At 39.4% G+C, this 21,890-nt stretch overlaps 1 protein-coding gene across 1 annotated transcript; it reads left to right on the top strand.

The window, feature by feature from the left end:
- The first annotated feature begins 3,338 nt into the window (after nucleotides 1-3,338).
- Nucleotides 3,339-20,037, top strand: LOC124149222. Its single transcript, XM_046520669.2, has 5 exons — nucleotides 3,339-3,491; nucleotides 12,578-12,719; nucleotides 13,200-13,351; nucleotides 14,212-14,314; nucleotides 16,684-20,037. The coding sequence occupies exons 1-5, from the start codon at nucleotides 3,446-3,448 to the stop codon at nucleotides 16,883-16,885; spliced, it is 645 nt and encodes a 214-aa protein (XP_046376625.1). The 5' UTR covers nucleotides 3,339-3,445; the 3' UTR covers nucleotides 16,886-20,037.
- Nucleotides 20,038-21,890: the final 1,853 nt, after the last annotated feature.

The raw sequence follows: 21,890 nt of genomic DNA, 5'->3' as shown, positions 1-21,890 counted from the left end.
CAACTCCATTGATAGTATATATACGTATGTCTGATAATGAATGCCTCTGGAATCCTACAACTCCATTGATAGTATATATACGTATGTCTGATAATGAATGCCTCTGGAGCCCTACAACTCCATTGATAGTATATATACGTATGTCTGATAATGAATGCCTCTGGAACCCTACAACTCCATTGATAGTATATATACGTATGTCTGATAATGAATGCCTCTGGAGCCCTACAACTCCATTGATAGTATATATACGTATGTCTGATAATGAATGCCTCTGGAGCCCTACAACTCCATTGATAGTATATATACGTATGTCTGATAATGAATGCCTCTGGAATCCTACAACTCAATTGATAGTATATATACGTATGTCTGATAATGAATGCCTCTGGAGCCCTACAACTCCATTGATAGTTTATATACGTATGTCTTATAATGAATGCCTCTGGAGCCCTACAACTCCATTGATAGTATATATACGTATGTCTTATAATGAATGCCTCTGGAACCCTACAACTCCATTGATAGTATATATACGTATGTCTTATAATGAATGCCTCTGGAACCCTACAACTCCATTGATAGTATATATACGTATGTCTTATAATGAATGCCTCTGGAATCCTACAACTCCATTGATAGTATATATACGTATGTCTGATAATGAATGCCTCTGGAACCCTACAACTCCATTGATAGTATATATACGTATGTCTTATAATGAATGCCTCTGGAACCCTACAACTCCATTGATAGTATATATACGTATGTCTTATAATGAATGCCTCTGGAATCCTACAACTCAATTGATAGTATATATACGTATGTCTGATAATGAATGCCTCTGGAACCCTACAACTCCATTGATAGTATATATACGTATGTCTGATAATGAATGCCTCTGGAACCCTACAACTCCATTGATAGTATATATACGTATGTCTGATAATGAATGCCTCTGGAGCCCTACAACTCCATTGATAGTATATATACGTATGTCTGATAATGAATGCCTCTGGAGCCCTACAACTCCATTGATAGTATATATACGTATGTCTGATAATGAATGCCTCTGGAACCCTACAACTCCATTGATAGTATATATACGTATGTCTTATAATGAATGCCTCTGGAACCCTACAACTCCATTGATAGTATATATACGTATGTCTGATAATGAATGCCTCTGGAGCCCTACAACTCCATTGATAGTTTATATACTTATGTGTTATAATGAATGCCTCTGGAGCCCTACAACTCCATTGATAGTATATATACGTATGTCTTATAATGAATGCCTCTGGAGCCCTACAACTCCATTGATAGTATATATACGTATGTCTTATAATGAATGCCTCTGGAACCCTACAACTCCATTGATAGTATATATACGTATGTTTGATAATGAATGCCTCTGGAGCCCTACAACTCCATTGATAGTATATATACGTATGTCTTATAATGAATGCCTCTGGAATCCTACAACTCCATTGATAGTATATATACGTATGTTTGATAATGAATGCCTCTGGAGCCCTACAACTCCATTGATAGTATATATACGTATGTCTTATAATGAATGCCTCTGGAATCCTACAACTCCATTGATAGTATATATACGTATGTCTGATAATGAATGCCTCTGGAGCCCTACAACTCCATTGATAGTATATATACGTATGTCTGATAATGAATGCCTCTGGAACCCTACAACTCCATTGATAGTATATATACGTATGTTTGATAATGAATGCCTCTGGAGCCCTACAACTCCATTGATAGTATATATACGTATGTCTTATAATGAATGCCTCTGGAGCCCTACAACTCCATTGATAGTATATATACGTATGTCTGATAATGAATGCCTCTGGAGCCCTACAACTCAATTGATAGTATATATACGTATGTCTGATAATGAATGCCGCTGGAGCCCTACAACTCCATTGATAGTATATATACGTATGTTTGATAATGAATGCCTCTGGAGCCCTACAACTCCATTGCTAGTATATATACGTATGTCTTATAATGAATGCCTCTGGAGCCCTACAACTCCATTGATAGTATATATACGTATGTCTTATAATGAATGCCTCTGGAGCCCTACAACTCCATTGATAGTATATATACGTATGTCTGATAATGAATGCCTCTGGAACCCTACAACTCCATTGATAGTATATATACGTATGTCTGATAATGAATGCCTCTGGAGCCCTACAACTCAATTGATAGTATATATACGTATGTCTTATAATGAATGCCTCTGGAGCCCTACAACTCCATTGATAGTATATATACGTATGTCTTATAATGAATGCCTCTGGAGCCCTACAACTCCATTGATAGTATATATACGTATGTCTGATAATGAATGCCTCTGGAGCCCTACAACTCCATTGATAGTATATATACGTATGTCTTATAATGAATGCCTCTGGAGCCCTACAACTCCATTGATAGTATATATACGTATGTCTTATAATGAATGCCTCTGGAATCCTACAACTCCATTGATAGTATATATACGTATGTCTGATAATGAATGCCTCTGGAGCCCTACAACTCCAATGATAGTATATATACGTATGTCTTATAATGAATGCCTCTGGAGCCCTACAACTCCATTGATAGTATATATACGTATGTCTTATAATGAATGCCTCTGGAGCCCTACAACTCCATTGATAGTATATATACGTATGTCTTATAATGAATGCCTCTGGAATCCTACAACTCCATTGATAGTATATATACGTATGTCTGATAATGAATGCCTCTGGAGCCCTACAACTCCAATGATAGTATATATACGTATGTCTTATAATGAATGCCTCTGGAGCCCTACAACTCCATTGATAGTATATATACGTATGTCTTATAATGAATGCCTCTGGAGCCCTACAACTCCATTGATAGTATATATACGTATGTCTGATAATGAATGCCTCTGGAGCCCTACAACTCCATTGATAGTATATATACGTATGTTTGATAATGAATGCCTCTGGAGCCCTACAACTCCATTGCTAGTATATATACGTATGTCTGATAATGAATGCCTCTGGAGCCCTACAACTCCATTGATAGTTTATATACGTATGTCTCATAATGAATGCCTTAGGACTGAATGTTCAGCCGTGAAGGATTAAAGCTTAACCTATTTCTCGTTTCCCCTGTGATTTGGTATTAGGTTAATGAGATCGTTGTATAGCATTTGAACTTTGGCACCGATGATCCCGCAGTGGGTCTGTCTACCACAGCAACAGCGACCTATCATCGTCCATTGTTCTACAAATATCGATATTTATCTTTAGAGCCCAACTCGTCGCCATGGCGACAGATATACAAATACGCTTTGATCAGTACCTTCCATATTGGCGTTTACTGTTGCTGGATCTGGTGATATTCTGCTGGAATCTGATAAAATAGGTTAAGAAGGATGAATTATTTCCCGGTGCAAATTGTGTTTCTAACTTTTCTAGGAGGTAAGTGGACTTCCTCTTTGCTGATGTGAATCATCTGTAAGTTTTCCTGAAATAATTCATAGGTAAAAGTACATTATTCAAGATGTCGAATGTGTAAAATAATCTTACATGCATGTAGTAGTTGATTCATGTTACTTTACTAAGGTTGGGTACTTTCACTTTTTTATTAAAATATTATGATCATTATTATTAATATGTTGTTCCCTTTCAAGGTGTTTACCTTCACGCACATAACTGGGGGCTCCAAGGGGCCTCCACTGATTATTGTCAATGGTTCTTACAGGGAATACGACGGTCCTGTAAAATAACGTAATGGTGCAGTGTACTGTACTGTACGTTTTGGTATTGACTTTAATTTCAGGGCCTTTGTATTTCTTGTCAAGAATTTGGTACAATATAATATTATTGTGTGTCTCTCGGAACACAGCTTATTTTTTTCCTCGCCCATACCATACATTTGTGCGTGCTGGATTTGTGCTTTGCGTAAAATTCTGCTGGTGGTATTGGTGGGATCACTACGGAAGCCTTTTAGGGCCATTTGGTTTTTTTCGATACTATCTTGAAATTTCAAGACACTAAAGTGAAATTTCAAGATATAGAAGTTGAAATTTCAAGATACTAAGTTGAAATTTCAAGATATAGAAGTTGAAATTTCAAGATACTAAGTTGAAATTTCAAGATAGTATCGAAAAAAAAATATATATATATATATAAATGGCCCTAGAAGGCTTCCGTAGATCACCGAAACTCTTAATTTGATTTAGTTAATCACTCACTAATGATACGTAGGGTTGTATACAATTTATCAATAAATAATTTAAAGGAAGTCAATTTACTTCTGATATTCCTAAAATAAGAATTCTGCTTTTACTCATTGTCTTCAATTCAAAACAAATGACAAATAACGACTGTTTGTGACATCTCAGAACCGTCTTATTAAAGTGACGACGCCGTTTCAATCTGTGCTTGATGTGTAACTGTTTTTAACCGTTTGGTGACATCTATTATTGTTGTTTTTATAGCCATCGGGTATCAAAACCCCCACAACCCGTAAGATCAAAGTGGATCCTTTTTGTTGAAAAAAATATATTATTTTATTTTAATCTAAGTTTAACATTCCATCTATTCTTAATACTTCAACATTTTTAAATATGTACAGAGACTGCCAACGTGGAGTAAATAAGGTTGCTGTGAACTGCGTTTCTCTGATTTATATACTGGTACTAGTATGTAAGCTTATTCACCAATTCTTAAAATGTTGTACACAATAGGATGGCACGTTGTCTTTTTCTGAATCAGTAAGCAAATTTAACATAAGGAATTATTTCATTTGTGTATCTTTACAAATATCGATATCGGTAACCCTGATAAATTGTATACAACCCTACGTATCATTAGTGAGTGATTAATTAAATTAAATTAAGAGTTTCGGTGATCTTGAAATTTCAACTTCTATATCTTGAAATTTCAACTTTTATATCTTGAAATTTCATCTTCTACATCTTGAAATTTCAACTTAGTGTCTTGAAATTTCAAGATAGCATCGAAAAAAACAAAAAAAACAAATGGCCCTAAAAGGCTTCCGTAGTGACCCCACCAATACCACTAGCAGAATTTTACGCAAAGCATAAATCCAGCAGGCACAAATGTATGGTATGGGCGAAGAAAAAAATAAGGTGTGCTCCGAGAGACACACAATAATATTATATTGTACCAAATTCTTGACAAGAAATATAAAGGCCCTGAAATTAAAGTCAATATTCTTTTTCATAAGTTGATTTAAACTAAACTGCTGGGCCAAAAAAGTATAGACTCATATTTGATGGTGGCCAAAAAATGAAATAAAGAACAACAAGTGGTTGGTTATTCGATGTTGATGTATTTGATACGGGTATCATAGTTGTTGTTTTACCATCAGTTTACTGTGTTTCGGCAACAATTTTCAGCCTAGTAACGTATTGATAACGTTTGTCATTTTTTTGGTCAAATCCAATTTTCAAGTGCATATTCTTTCTTTTGCCCGGCAGTTTATACAATGCTCGTGCAAACATATATCTTAACTATAAGATATATTAGAATTTATATTAACAAATATTAACATTTCAATTTCAAATTCAAAAATTACAATTCCCCTGGAGAATTACTTATAATGGATACCTCCAGGTTACAACCTGTGAACTGGATCGTCGTCAAATCATCTTTCCCGACGGTGTCGGTCGTTGTTCGTGCTATCAACCACCGGTTTGCCTGGCCCGGGCTCGATTATTTACAGGTTGTCGTGATAAATCTGGAATATTGCAGACTGCAGAGTAAAACAATACTTCATAGTGTAATTTAACTCAAACACTTTGTAATGAACCCTAGACCCACTTGATGCCACAGCTTCCTTTTCGTTAATCTGATTCGAATGACACGACGTTAATAAAAGCCTTTAATCGAATTACTCTAGAATGAAGAGAATCGAGCGCAATCGAGGATGGCTTACTTCTGGAGGAAAGCTCATTCTCAGATAGGGGGTGGGGTCGGGAATGTAGGGTGGGGGTGGAGTAGCCTCGCTCGTCACGATTAAGGCCCGGGTTCCATTCCCCAAAGTGTGAAGCCCATTTCTGGTGTCCCCCGCCTGGAATATTGCCAAAAGCGGCGTAAAATTCTACTCACTCACCGGTGACAAAGTTCGTAGACTTGGTAAAACCAGCATAGATAATCTGGGATTCGAACCCATAATTCGGCGGATCCTGATATTGCTGAGGGCGCATCTATGCACAGCGAATTACGGCGCCTCTGACAACTGGGCAGCCCGTTCCCGCGCTAACATGTCCATGAGCCCCCGGGGGGTTCCGTGTTCGAATCTGTCCCATTCAGCAACCTATTGGCTGGTCGCATGTAATGTTTCGTAAGGAGACTTGGTTGACGACGTGGATCGTTGCTCCTAATACATATCATTGCTTGTTTGGTCCCGACTCGATAATTTACAGGCCGTCGCCATAAAGCTGAGTGCAGCGTTAAACAACAACCAAGGAAACAAACAAAAAAAACAAAAAGTCAATGAATCATCTGAGAATATTCCATATTTATCATCCAAAACTGGATCCCACAGGAGATATCGCTTGGGTGAGATCAAGCGATATCTACACTGTAGATATCGCTGCAATGAAATTGCATCACAATGCTTTGCAGACCATTGTGACGTCATTGGTTACCATGACGTCACAATCAAATGACATCACTAATGGCTCTGCTACTGAAGCTGTTAGCAGTACTTTTTACACTTAAGACACTGCTTATTACTGTCTACAAACTAAAAAAGTTGGAAGAATGATGTTAGATGATAAATAAAATCTCACCCTCGTGTCTTTTGATATCAAATATATCAACACTCGTTGATAAAAGTGGCAAAAATCCTCGGCAAGCCTCGGAATTTTTCCACTTTTATCAACTCGTGTTGATATATTTGATATCAAAAGACACTCGGGTGAGATTCTCTATATATATCCTAGTAAATTATACAGCAACCTAACGGAGCATGACGATAAGATCCATGCATGTTGATCGCATTGCACTCGATACCCCGTTCTGGGTTTTTATCGTCGCCTTGGCAAAGGCTATACACAAGTAGACAATTAGATTATTTCAATGACACTGCAGTCAATAATGAAGCAAGTGTGGTGCAGCCTACGCACGATACGGTCACGGTAGAGTCCCTCTAACCGTAGGAACAAGTGCACCTTTAAAGTAGAAACGGTACTGGAACTAAGAAGTACATACATAACGTACTGAGTATATACCGTTGCCAAGTTGTAAGGTTTTTAAGCCATAAAATGGTCAAGGTGAAATTCATGTACTTCTCGGGAGGAGGGAACATACTGTACAATACCTATCAGTTATCGGCTAGATAATGCCTGCTTGCCTCTTTCACTGACACCTTTTATTTCCACAAATAAACTCCATTATTCGCGTTTGTGACTTTATCAGTAATTTCTCAGTTCATCCATAAAGAATGTCCAAGTTCAGTTTGCGGAAATTGGCAAACACGACACAATCAACGCAGTATCGAATGTTCAAAGAACGGACTCCGTGAATGGTGGAGTGGCAACAGCGTTTGTCCGGAGAGCAGAAGGTCTGTGGTTCGATCCCTTCACCGTGTCATACCAATAGACGTTAAAATGGTTCTTGTTGTTACCCTGCCTGGTGCTCGGCACCAAAGGGGGTAAAACAAGGATTGGCCGGCTCGGAGTCATTGCTATGTGGGATATCCATGTTAACCTGGGAAATGGTATCTTAGTGGGCTTAGCTCTATGAAACCAATATAAGTCCGGATAAGAACGAACAACCACGAACTTAGCAATATTCCAGCTATATGACGGCGGTCTGTATATAATCTAGTCTGGACCAGACAATCCATTGATTGACATCATGAGCATCGATCCACGCAATTGGGATACCATGACATGCATCAACCATGTCAGCGAGCCTGACCACCCGATCCCGTTAGTCGCCTCTTACGACAAGCATGGGTTGCTAGAGACCAATTCTAACCCGTTCAAGTCAAGTAACAATATATACAGTTACTAGTAGCGGTGTCATGACACGCCATTACTCCACTTTTCGATATATATCGTGATACTTGAGTCACGTTACAATGTGTATCGCGATACTTTATTTGCGTTGTTTTGCGGGAACCAGTTTGTGTTTAACTAACTATTTAAAAACATTTATCCTTTTTCGCGACATGCCATACAGAAACAGAAGCCCGTGTAATCAAACCCGGTTATTAAAAAAAATAAGTAAATATAATTTTTTTAATTCGATACAGAATAGAAACAGCAATACATTGGCAGGCGTATTATGTAGTTTATTGTCGGTTGTAAACCAATAGTGAATTTAACACGCCCTGTTTGTTTGTTTGTTTGTTGTCTAACGCCGCACTCAGCAATATTCCAGCTATATGGAGTCGGCCTGTATATAATCGTGTCTGCACCAGACAATCCAGTGTCTGATATCGTGAGCAACGATCAACGCCGTCGGGGTACGGTGATACACAATCAACCAGGTCACCGAGCCTGACCACCCCATCCATCTGGCCGCCTCTTACCGAGCAGCCTAAGTTGCTGGGGACATATTCTAAATCGCAATCCCCACGGGAGCCTGACATCCCTTGTTGCTAGAGTTGCAAAATGATGACTATATTCACGCGTAATTAGAATAACATAAAAGTTAAAAGTAACAATAATGAAATATTCCACACACATTGGCCCAACTTCCTTAATAAAGGCTTTCCGTGATACCAGAATCCAAAACAGTCTACAATTAAACACTGGTATTTAATTACCAATATTAAGTGGCGGACTGTTGTTTGTTATCTGCCTTGGTCAGTCACTGGAAGTGTTAAACTGCCTTTATTTAATTTATTAAAATATTGTGTTCAACAATCCTTACAGATTTAGATTAAAAGGTAGCTCTTATTGACATGAAAAACTTCATCGATATCAAGCTGCCGTTGAAAAGGTTATGTTTAATAATCCATGTTGAGACCAAGGAATGCGTTTTACACAGCCCTTAATGCGCATCAATTGAGTTCTGTGGCGTTATCACCAACGCGCTTTCATTGCGACATTTGTACACACAAGTCGTGGCCAGGCTCTATCGATCCATACGTAACGTTTAGTAAGACATCTTGTAGTACTAACCATTTATCAGGAGAGGCTGGCTCGCCTACACTGTGGTCGATATCACTATGTCACTGCCACAATGTTTATCAAAACAAACGTCAGTTTTGTGACGGTCACGTTGGTTGAATGATTAATTGCACACCGATGTTCCAGTCTGTAGCCATGACCTGGCGTAGGTGGAGAGAACAGTTTCTACATTTTCTACATATGGGTGTAATGAATATTTGACGAGATTTATCACTTAGGTCACATGATGGAACAATGGTATGATTATTTATAGCGTTGTAGGATAATAGCAGGGGAACTTAAAGGTTATAAACTCTGGGGCAAAAAGAAACATACCTCTAACTTGATTACAGTAAAGTACGGTTATAACGAACTCAAAGGGACTACTAATTTTAGTTCGTTATAACCGTAGTTCGTTATAAGCATATATACAGCATAACTACAGCAAATAGGCGGGACCAAAAAGTAAGTTCGTTATATCCGTCAGGTCGTTATAAGCGTGTTCGTTATAACCGTAGTTTACTGTATATCATATATGATATTTTCAGTTGAAGATATCTCCAGTTAGCGATATGATATCCAAAAAAACAAGAACTGTACTGGCGCTTAGTCCGAACTCAAATAATACTTCTACGTTGTTTTATGTTAAAAATATAATTTGATTTAAAACTTTGGGTTTTTTTAAAAATACCTCCCAGATGATGGATATCTTAGGCATCTATCTTTGAAAATTAATAAACTTGCTTTTTCGGCATAAATTTACAACATTACAAAGAAGTGGTTGCAAAATCATTTCTTGCGCAGGCTTCATTGAACCAATTTATTTTTACTCACAATTACCCAGCCACAGATTACATTTTACAAACTGTTACTGGAATGATTGAGTTAAATAAACAATCAAATTTAACAACAATTCATTTACATGAAAGACAAACTCGGTATACTTTCTTTTGCCCCTCAGTTTACATAATGGGGGTTTGCCATTGTGAATGTGTCATTATGAACTATATGATCGTGGTATTTGAAATGGCCATACCGCAAACAATGTTTTAATGTACCGGTAACTGTAACAGCTATGTTGGCTTTTACGCCTAGTGGAATCTTTTTCTTCGTAAATTGTTTGTGATCCTCCCCAGAATAACCTCCCTGGACAGGGTCTTAAAGAAACTATACATATTTGTTCCTGAAACATGGACGTTTGATAATACAATTCATGATAACGATGTGTTGAGGCTAGCAATAAAGGTGAGGTGGTGAAGTTGGTGAGTTTAACGGTGCGTTCACGTGTGTGTGTGTGTGTGTGTGTGTGTGTTTGTGTGTGTGCGTGTGCGTGCGTGCGTGTGTGTGTGTCCTAGTCCGGACTAATGCCGATTATTAACGCTAGCCCACTGAGATACCATGCCGCAGTTTAACATGGATACCCCACTCAGACACAGTATACTGACTCCGAACCGACCAGTCCCTTAATGCCGAGCGCTGGCAGGGTAACAACAAGTACCATCTTCAGCATCTTTTGGTATGACGCAGCCGGGGATCGAACCCCGAACCTTCCGCTCTCCGGGCGGGTGCTCTACCACTAGATCATGGAGGTGGTCGCGAACAAGAAATAACTCCCTTAAGACATGTTTAGAAAGGAAAAAATAAAAGATACTGAAAAGATGTAATTTGAACCAGCTGAGGTCTTTTCCTGGTATTACCCAAAGGACTTTCAGACGTGTGAAGTTCGATTCCTAATACTTCAAAGTCTTCTGAATGCCAGTCAAAGTGGAATCACAGTTTTGTATGACATGGACATGGAACCAATCCAAACAGCCTTTATTTTAGCCAACTTCATCTTTAGTCCTGATAATTTATGGAAATTAACTGAGTTATGAAATAGAGGCTCTAAGATGCTCGTCTGTTCCATTCAAGAAAAGAAGTATGTCATCTGCATGTTGTCCTAATATACATTCTTTGCTTTTAGCTCTATCTCCTTAAGATCTTTATTGTTTCTTATCATAATCCTAGGTATTTCACGATTAAAAGATAGAGCAACCCTTAGTCTGTCATACAGACCCTGAAACAAACATATCCAATACAGCTCATGTAAGTCTATAATATTTGGCAAGTCTAGATTACTGCAGTAACAGGAATAAAGTCCCTGGGCTCCTTTTTGTTGTATTTTACGACTATAATTCAACAACTGGGTTTTTTCTGTAAAATAGTTCATTTCAGAGACTAGATGTTAGTCTAGGTCACCCTGTATATAGCCCCTTTCGTTACAAAACGAAGATGACAACTGGCCATTTTGTATTGCACGTAGAATTATTACTTTATACATAAGGAATTATAGAACATTGGACCATCACTATTAGATCCATATATATTACAAAGTCTTAATCCTTCAGTAATTGTATCGGTCCTGATTTAGTTTCCATAAATATTGCTGAGTGCGGCGTTAAACAACAAACCAACCAACCAACCAAATTCATCAAATTTAGTGGTGTGGATTTGTATTTTCAAAACATATTGTGGAATTGAATGGCAATTCCTCGTGCATTTGATTTATATAGACTCTGCAGCCCCTAATTATTTCTCATTATATCTTCAATTTCGAGATGTGAATATCTTGCAGACAAATTATATTGATTTTTTTTCCGTCAGATCTTCCTGATTTCTTTTCTTTTATACTGCCAAACCACTACAGTTTATTGAACCTAGGTTTATTTTGTTATCCATTTTTGACCTGATTTAAGTGGAAAAAGTGATTGCGAAGTGCAAATAGCATGTAAAATGTGTACGTTTATGTCTACAAAAATCATTTTTAAAGTTTGCTGAGTCAGTTACATATAAGTATCTACTAGTATACATATAAAAAACAAAAAGGGTGGCGTTATCATATATTTGATTCAGATAAAAGTTAATTGCAGGTTAGATCTTACAAACCCCCAACAAAATGTCAAGGGATAACTCACGTATCTCCAAAGAATAGAAGACCCGTGAAGATCCGGGGTAGAATAGGTCTTCAGCAACCCATGCTTGCCGTAAAAGGTGACTATGCTTGTCGTCAAAGGCGACTAACGGGATCGGGTGGTCAGGCTCGCTGACGTGGTTGATGCATGTCATCGGTCCCAATTGCGTGGATCGATGCTCGTGATATTAATCACTGGATTGTCTGGTCCAGACTGGATTATTTACAGACCGCCGTCATATAGCTGGAATATTGCTGAGTGTGGCGTAAAACAACAAACCAACCAACCAACCAAAGAAAAGAAACTTCATACACGAGGATTGGGTGAGGGGCATTCTCACCCGGGTGTTGAACAAATACACCCGCATCACCCTTCCTCCAATCTGACATCCCACTTATTTTGAGGAATTACATCCTCACACAGGGTCCATTGATCACTGACTGGTTCTCTTGTACTTTAGGGGGCTACTCACACCCGACCACGACCTGCCCCTCCGCGTCACAGATGGCCTCTTGCGACGGCTCCCACAACTACCACGCCAACTTCGAAGCGGCGGTCGACCCTAAATCGTGGGTAACGGCGGATATGGACCGAGTGTGTTTGTAAGTACATGCTTGTAGCCAGTGACATAGATTCGTTGATCGGAAGGAAAGATATTGGTTCAACGAGAACATCCTTGCGCCAAGGTTCTGGCTTTGTTTTTATCTTTGTCAATATTTTGGAGGCTAACTTGCTTTTGGGGGTTTTTTTTCATGAAAGTCGTTGCCATTGATTAGCATATCTGACCATGAGTTTACGGCAGAAAAGGACACGGCCCAAATGCATGCCATTGGTTAGTATCGCCAAGTACTTTTGCAAGGTTCGACACTCCCCATCCTCCATCGTGGAGTTTTGTCGTGACTTGGATGACCTACCTTTTCCCTCTAAACTTAAAATTTGGTTCACACACATGAAACGAAATCATTGCATCGACTGTGCCAGAACCATACCATAGGAAACATATACCTTTGTATCAAACATATGCATGCACCTGTGACTATATCTGTTCCGGGGATCAAATGTTGCATGTTTCATGTCCTCAGAGACACCAGCAAAGAGTCCTTCCTGAACTTCTTCACGTGTAAGATCTCGGCGGAGAGGCAGTGCATCGGCTCCAAGAACCAGGATCTCGTGCTCAGCATCAACGTCATCCCCACGGTCTACCAGTTCGTCTGCCAGGAGCACCAGCGAGGCAGTGAGTTGAACTACACCACCTTCTGTCTGTCCGTCTGCTGGACCTTGTCAGCGTGTCCACGACATCCTGAACATCCGTCTACTTGACCCTTTATGTCCGTCTACTAGACCATGTCCGTCTGTCTGGTAGACCTTGCCTATGCGTCTACTAGACGTTTCAATCTTTCGTCTAGACCTTATCTATCTGTCTACTACACCATGGCTATCTTTTTTCTGGAATTGTCTATCTGTCTGCTAGACCCTGTCGATGTCTCCCCTTCTGGTCGTCATAGTTCCAGGGCATGCAAGGTAGTTACCACAAAAGCAATGACCTTTTACCTAGGGGTCAAGGTCAAGAAAGTAGAACCTCGTAACTGTGTTCCTTGTGTCGTATGTAATCTTGGCGCAGGTCGCATTCTCACTTTGGCACGTAGAGTAATTTTTGTTTCTTTTCACCACGAAAGATACTCGTTGGCCTGGGATTGCTTTTATTAATGAAATAAAGATCTATGTTATCCTGATGCCCGGAAGGAATAAAGCATCGTAAATTTAAACGACAAAAACATGAAATCTCCAATTTAAGCAGAATCCATTGATTGTGACTATATAATAAGCATGTGTTTATGAATCACTATCAAATAGTGGTAATACTAGGTATCCTGCCCAATAGGTAGCACCCGTCACAAACGCATGGAAAGGCAAGTAAATTGTTCACCTAAAAAGACACGGGCACAAATAAAAACAGGGAATTGCATGGACATCATTTTGGTCACTGATGCATCCAATTTGGAGATGTCCTCCGTATACTACAGACGCTTTTGAAAGCTTTACTGATGCCTTGAATGTTGTAATTGTGAACAAACAACGCCTTCTGTCTTCCAGGCGTGATTGGAACGTGCGTCACAACCAACAAAGCTGCCATAGAGACCTGCTACAACACCGCCATTTCCACCATCACTTCCGCCACAGCAGACGTCAAGTGCGAGTAAGTTTATACCTGTTGTTTTTATAAGAATAATTCTCACATAGGCCTTGTTTCTTGGATTTTGGTTCTGGCAATGTTTTTGTTTCCATTGTGCGAGTTAAAGTTCAAGTTGAAAGGTGAGGCTAGGTTACCAAACACTCATATCGTGCAGCTTTTGCTATTGAAATATATAATGTCGATGATATATACTTATCCAAAGCCAATTACGTCACCATCGGGACTCCATGACAGAAGTGGTCACATGCGACTAGTTTGTCACAGCATCTAAACTAAAGACTTTAAAAGTTTGTATTTGTAGGTTACAATAACATGTCGATGATAGTGTTATCGAATCGCCATGGCCTGGGTCGTTGCTCTTGCTACAACTGGTTTGATTGGTCCGCCTCGACCACTCACAGGCCACCGTGGTAAAACCGATACATTGCTTACTGCGCAAAATAACTATTAGCTGACAAAGTAGACACGATTTATGGATAACAATTTCTTTAATACTGTAAAGGCGACGTTTCGGTATAGATCCTTATACCGTTGTCGAAACGTCGTCTTTAGAGAATTAAAGAAGTTGTTATCCATACATTGTGTCTACTTTGTCATCCGTCAACTTCTTAGTAATGCAAACAATTCAACTATTAACTGATATACACATGCACAAAAGTTAAGCGCCACCATATTCATAGTCTCTTGATTTCACGTGTGGGAATCAGAAATACGAAATATGATGATGTATGACTGAATTAAGCTTCCATAGTTTCATGAACCCAAATTTGTCCAGATACCACAAGGAAAGCGTGCTTTACGTATACTGGAGTTCCCCTACCCTATAAATAGTGAAATTCAAGTTTCAGACACGTGGTTGCATTTTGCTCCCGTGTGAGATTCCCCTTCCAATAGAGGTTGAAAATCAGCCATGGTGAGGAGAAAGTTAACTAACGCTGAAAGAAGGCAAGTGATAGGCATGAAAAATGCTGGCATGTCATGCAGGGCCATTGCAAGTCATCACAGTGTTATCACTCGTTTGATTGTCAAACATGGTCAAACCAATGATGTCAATGACAGGCATAGGTCTAGTAGGCCAAGAAAGACCTCTAACAGAGAGGATAGACGTCTTTTCAGGATAGTCAGACGAAATCCATTTGCCACTTCAACAGATTTAAGACTGCAGTGGATTACCCATCAGAGACTCTCGACGAAGACCGTAAGGCGTCGCCTCAGAGCGGCTGGTTATAACGCCTGAAGACCAGTAAAACGTCCTCAACTGACTGAGAGGCACATGCGAAATCGTCTGATATGGTGTCGTGCCCGTAGTCGATGGAACTTGGCCAACTGGAGAAGGATCCATTGGACTGACGAGTGTCGAATGCTGCTACGAACTGTTGATGGTCGAATACGTGTTTGGAGGCAATGTAACACTCGTTTTGGACCAAGGAACATCCAGAAGACCTTAGCATGTGGCGGGGGTCTGGCATGATATGGGGTTGTGTTTCCTTCCGCTGCAAACTTCCGCTGGTGACAATTCGTGGAAACCTGAATGGCCAACAATACCAAGGTGCCGTTCTTCGTCCAGTGGTAGTCCCTCATTTTGACAACCATCCTCTTCAGACAAGACCTGTTTACATGGACGACAATGCTAGACAACACAGATCTCGGGCAGTTTTGGCTTATTTGCGTCAAGAAGCTATTGCCACTCTTCCTTGGCCGGCCTCTAGTCCGGATCTTAATCCGATTGAGCATCTCTGGGACATTCTTGGCCGGAAAATCAGACACCGTGATCCCCAAGTTCAAAATCTCGCTGGACTTGACGCCGCACTTCATGAAGAATGGATCCGTTTGCCTCAGAGAAACATTCAACGACTTGTAATGAGTATGAGGCGTAGGGTTGAAGCTGTGGTCAATGTCCGTGGATCATACACACGTTACTGACGTTTCTGTCTTGCAATAGACTCTGCACTCCCTAGGGTGTCTATGTGACACCTGATATGGTCTGCTTATCTCATGACAGTTACATGACAAAAAAAGTTTTTCAATGTTTTCTAATCCTTCAATTTCTGGTCTTCGGTAAAATTCCTTTCTGCTCATATTCTTTTGGAACACAAGACAAACTTGCTTTGGGACAACTTTTGCATCACATGAGGTTTACATATACGGCTTATAACAATCGTACATCTCGTTATAATAGTCATCATTAAGTGCCAAAAGTAACAGCTCACAAATATGGTGGGTGGCGCTTAACTTTTGTGCATGTGTATATATTGTGGAGGAGAAAACTGAGAATAAGTGAAATAGTGATAGGAGAAAAAGTCAAGTTGGGTGCCTCTCGTTTAAGCATAAGTATGTGGTCATGTATTCAGTTTTAATTTTTGTATTTTTAGTATGATGGACGAACTGGAAAGGTGTTACATGAGTAACCTGGACGGATGCAGCGCCACAACCAAAAACGTCGTGGACATCATCCTGCACAAGATGCGACCAGCCAGGTGTGGATGTGACGTCATCAAAGCCTCTATATCTTTCATCGTCATGGCCGCTGGAGCCGCCATATTTCTTACAAGAAGGAGCAGCATTTCGACATAGATCGGATTGCGGATACATACTTTGAAATGATGAACTATTCAGTGGAATACTGTTGTACTCTCAAAGCAACAAAGAACTATGATTTGCAAACTTTCGAAATATTATATGCTTTGCTGAAACAATAATTAAACATTTATTTGCTTAGGATATTTGAAGCAATATTTGACGAATTGATTAAACGTATGTCGGATTTATTAAACAGTAAGTCATTCAGTGGAATAATGGACTACGTCTCGGTGCCTTATTCATCTTACAGTCTATGGGTATTTCACGTTATGATATTTGAAAAAAACACACTAATATAACACTAGACTGTAACGCTTTCCGTCGGTGTTGTTTTATGCAACATTATATTACAGTTTCACTTTGCTGAAAAAGTATTAATTTCAATTTTTGGAAAAAGTCGATGATTTATGCTACGATACGGGTCTCATATCGTGATATCATGTATCCCATAAATCGACTCGCGTCGACACTTCTATTTGCTAACGGATGCGTACCGTGTTTCATGTCAGTGTCATTGTTAGCTTACACTGACTAGAGTGCACTGAATATATGGCATACGGTTCTTTAACATGGCAGTCAAGGAGTATTCATGTATGCTAGACTTAAGGTGTTACCACCCAATTATCGAGATTAGAATCGTATCGCCACAATACAACCATATTGTAGATGGATGAGATTGGTTCAACACCTGTACGACTTATGATCCGCGCTTCGTATTTAGATTTATACATTAGCGATCAGACAGGTAGGTACTACCATTGGTGGTCTCTCGGATCCGATATTTATTATTAGACTCTCATACGAAGTTTTATGTTTGTATTTTTTTATCTTAAAATGCCAAACAGGGATGTTAAGTATTGACCGAGGTTGACTCGGCGTTGCCTAGGTTCCCTGAATTGTGTCAGCAGCGTCACTGCATTGATCGACCGTGTACATACATGGGGTCAATACCATGCGAGTATTTACCGTGGTTCCCCTGGCAATGCCACAACGTGGTCTTTGTAACAGTATTTGTCCATGGGCATATAGCACAAGTAAATCATGACTTTTTAATGTCCTTTGTAAATTGAGTAGTGTTCTTGAACAGTCAATTTCTTTACCATCTACAAACAAATGTAAGCCATAAGAATGGTCGCCGACCATGGTATCTTATTGATGACGCTGGGAATTTTCACATCGTGACTCATGTGTTCTGCACATGCTATTTGATTCAACTTAAAAATTCCAGTTCAAATGTGCAAGTCTTAATAATATTTGTTTCGGTGGGAAAACAATCCCCAAATAAGATGTCAGCGAAAATCTTGAAACGTATCAATCAACAAGGCACTCCCAGCACGGGTGTCGTCCAATAATTATTCAGTGGAATAAATAACTTTCAGAATTCCTCTCTATGTAATTAAGAGGCCTCCGTTGCAACGGGTGACACATTCTTCAACACGAGATGTGGATGCAGTTAGGAGCTTGGGAATTGCACGTGCTCTAACACTGCATTGTGACGTCACAATATTGCTGGTGGTGTCAGTGAATAAGTGTGAATGTGCCTTTTAGAGCTTTACATTATAGAGACTTTGCGGTCGTTAGAAATGTAAAAGATGGGCAGACGAAATGAAAACGAATTATGAAAAAGCATATTTTACACGATTTTATTATTCATGGCCTGTTTAATTTTAGGGTCATATTTTCTTAACGCATCATTGGCTGCAGTCCCATTTCATTGGTATTTAAATGTCATGTTGAATATATAAATATATTAAATTATACAACACAATTTAGAATCATCTATAAATGAAATTGTAAATGAAACACAAATAGAACACTGTCTGTAGATAAGGCCACACCAAGTGTGGTCATGTATTTGTTTGAATTGTGATAACTCGCTCAGGGGGAATTTCTGTGCTGTGATATAATGTTTTATGTACAGGTCAACACATATGCCGGAATTAAAAACAGTATAAAATATTAGTTAGTAAGTAGGCGTTTCCTATTGTAAATCTTTGTTAACTTCCTATGTTAAACGGGAAACCAGCACGTTGCCGTCTCGGAAGTATATAAACATAGTTCTATAAGAGGGTGAATATATACTGAAACATTTTAGAAACGCAACACCAACTTCAAATATTTTAATTCCATTTTGAAGTGTTTCAATATGTTAGAAGGTTGTAACTGCTTTTTGTGATTCACTCAAATATGTAAATGGTAGGTAGGTCACAAAAGAATGGTAGGTATGAGTCTCATTCGAATGCTGAACCAACGGAAGGGAAGCAGGAAATTTGCCTTGTTTACAAATATAATTATAAAGGAAAGTGTCCCGTTTCTAAAGTGTTTCAGTATGCATTTCAAAGTCTGCTTATTTATCAATCCTTTGGTAGTGTGTAAATCCCTCAAAAACATCTTAGCATTATTACCGTGTTTATTGTATATAATGCACATTGTGAGAATGGCTGAACATTTAATATCCCCAAGTACGATATAACAATGAAGCTTTATAATTCCGCTTATCTATTTAACGATTGGTCCAGTTAGTGTGGGGGTTCATATTTCATACTTTTTTTAAATATTTCAAAATCAGTATCATTTATTCTTATTTTGCTGTGCATACTTCATAACTGAAAATGAATATTTAAACTTGTGCTGGGTCAGTATCATGTGATTATGTTTTTAAAAAAGTTCGCATCCCAACACATTCTTTATGTAAATTGTAAAATTATTTACAAATTTGCTAGCTGGTTCCAGCTAGAAAAAATTAGGTCACACTTAAGACGTGTTTGGAAATTGCTGTAATTTTGTGAAAGCGACGGATGTGTCGACAACTACTTCCGGTTGTCCGCAGCAAAGAAGAAACAAATGCCATTCGTTACCACTCACCCTTGCAGCATGGTTCACTGGCGCTACCCAGGGAATCAGGCTGTCGCTCTTGTCGGCGAACTACGAAGATGCCATTTTGTCCGGATGGCATTCGTGATTCCGAAACAAAGTTACTTTTACAATTCGTGGCCACTCATCTTTGTAAAAGCTAAGATTTTGAGTGAGTTGGGTTTAACGCCGCTTTTAACAGTATTTCAGTTATATCACGTCGTGTCAGCTTAATGTGGGAGGAAAGCCCTGAGTGATGCGGGTCTCAGGCGTTAACCACTTCGCTGAAACCCACGAGCATGGGTATGGTGCTGACAAACCTAGAAACATAATCGGGGCGAACAGGGATTCGAACCCCCAATCATAGGTTTCTGGCGTGCTCAAGGGACGCAACTCTGCACAGCGAATAGCGGCGCCTTAGACGACTTGGCCACCTGTGCCCCCGTAAAAGCTAAGAAAGAAGACGAGTTCTAACGAATGGTCATTCGACAATACGCATTTATGAAAAATGTTCTATATGATCGTAAGTCGAGAGTTTGTACATGAGCATGCCTTGTAATGATGAATGTTTATATAGCTACATAGCGACGTTCTGTTTGAGTCACCGAATCTCTCATTACTGACATACATGTATATGCACTCCATACCAATCGAGCCGTTTCGTTTTCTTTGTGTGTCTCTCAGAGCATGTACAGTCTTGTAAATTTGCTATTTTACTTGAACTCAAAGGACGCTAAAAGAACCTGATAATGTTTGTATATTTGAAAATACAATTCTCTGTAAATAAACTTTTTATAAAACCTTTCTTGCTTTTTGGATGGATAAATATGCATCACGGGACTGGAATATAGTTTACTTTATGCATCGTGAAATGAAAGATAAAACGCTTGCATTGTGAAATGAAAGACAAAATGAATCGATTGTCGTTGATTGATGTTACCCGTGACAACATTTATCGATTAGTACTCTCTAGCAATGTTTACCATGCAACTCGCTCTTACCTCTTAACGGTTGTCAAATAAACATCACAGGTTGCTGCAGGCGATTCATTTTCTCGTCCCGCGTGTGACATATGGTTCCATGTACGTGATATATTTGAACATTGCACGTGAGTTACGTCATGCAGTAAGGCCACAACAAGTTCTATATTTGTTTTCAGAATATTTTCATTTGCTGTTAATTTATACTTCACCAAAATGCCATCGACAACTCAAGTGAAAGCGTAGAATATAGATACATCGAATGCGAACCGCGCAGGCAACTGTTTGGTATTTGGTTGTTGTTTAACGGCAATATTCCACCTATATGACGGCGGTCTGCAAATAATCGAGTCTGGATCAGCGACATCACGAGCATCGATCTACGCATTTGGGATACGATGACATGCATCAACCAAGTCAGCGAGCCTGACCACCCGATCCCATTAGTCGCCTCTTACGACAAGGATAGTGATGATGATGAGTTTGGTTTTGGCAATATTCCAGTAATATCACGACAGGGGACACCAGAAATGGGCTTCACACATTGTACCCATGTCGGGATTCGAACTTTGGTCTTCGGCGTGATGAGCGAACGCTTTAACCACAAGGCTACTCGACCGCCTACGACAAGGATAGTCGCCTTTTACGGCAAGCATTGGTTGCTGTGCAGGCCTCTGGGTACACATAGGTCCCCACCGGCCGATATACGACTGCATGTGACAGGCAACCACTAGTATACAGTAAACTACGGTTATAACGAACAAGCTTGTAACGAACTGACGGATATAACGAACTTACTTTTTGGTTTGGTCCCGACTATTTGCTGTAGTTATGCTGTATATATGCTTATAACGAACTACGGTTATAACGAACTAAAATTAGTAGTCCTTTGAGTTCGTTATACCCGTAGTTTACTGTACATAAGGATTGGTGATCAGGCTCTGTGGCGTTGTTGATTGGTGTGCTTATGCCCCGATGGTGTGGCTGGCGTGCCCTCATGTTCAGCAGGATCTGGTTTATCTGGTCCACACTCGATGATATGCAGGTCGCCGTGATATTGCTTGGATATTGCGGACTGCACGCGACGTGAACTCACGGTTACCGTGTATGTTACTAGCGAAATTCGAACAAACTTATGGACGACAGCAGTATCCTAATATGTTCAT

The sequence above is a fragment of the Haliotis rufescens genome, unplaced genomic scaffold (genome assembly GCF_023055435.1).
Source record: "Haliotis rufescens isolate VD_foot unplaced genomic scaffold, xgHalRufe1.0.p SCAF_4, whole genome shotgun sequence".
NCBI lineage: Eukaryota > Metazoa > Mollusca > Gastropoda > Lepetellida > Haliotidae > Haliotis > Haliotis rufescens.
The sequence above is the reverse complement of the archived record's forward strand: the minus strand, read 5'-3'. Positions and strand labels throughout refer to the sequence as shown.

Coding starts and splice junctions, on each gene's coding strand:
- LOC124149222 (XM_046520669.2), top strand. CDS start 3,446: ATGAATTATTTCCCGGTGCAAATTGTGTTTCTAACTTTTCTAGGAG. Junction 13,352..14,211: donor CCAGGAGCACCAGCGAGGCA/GTGAGTTGAACT, acceptor TCTGTCTTCCAG/GCGTGATTGGAACGTGCGTC. Junction 14,315..16,683: donor ACAGCAGACGTCAAGTGCGA/GTAAGTTTATAC, acceptor TTGTATTTTTAG/TATGATGGACGAACTGGAAA.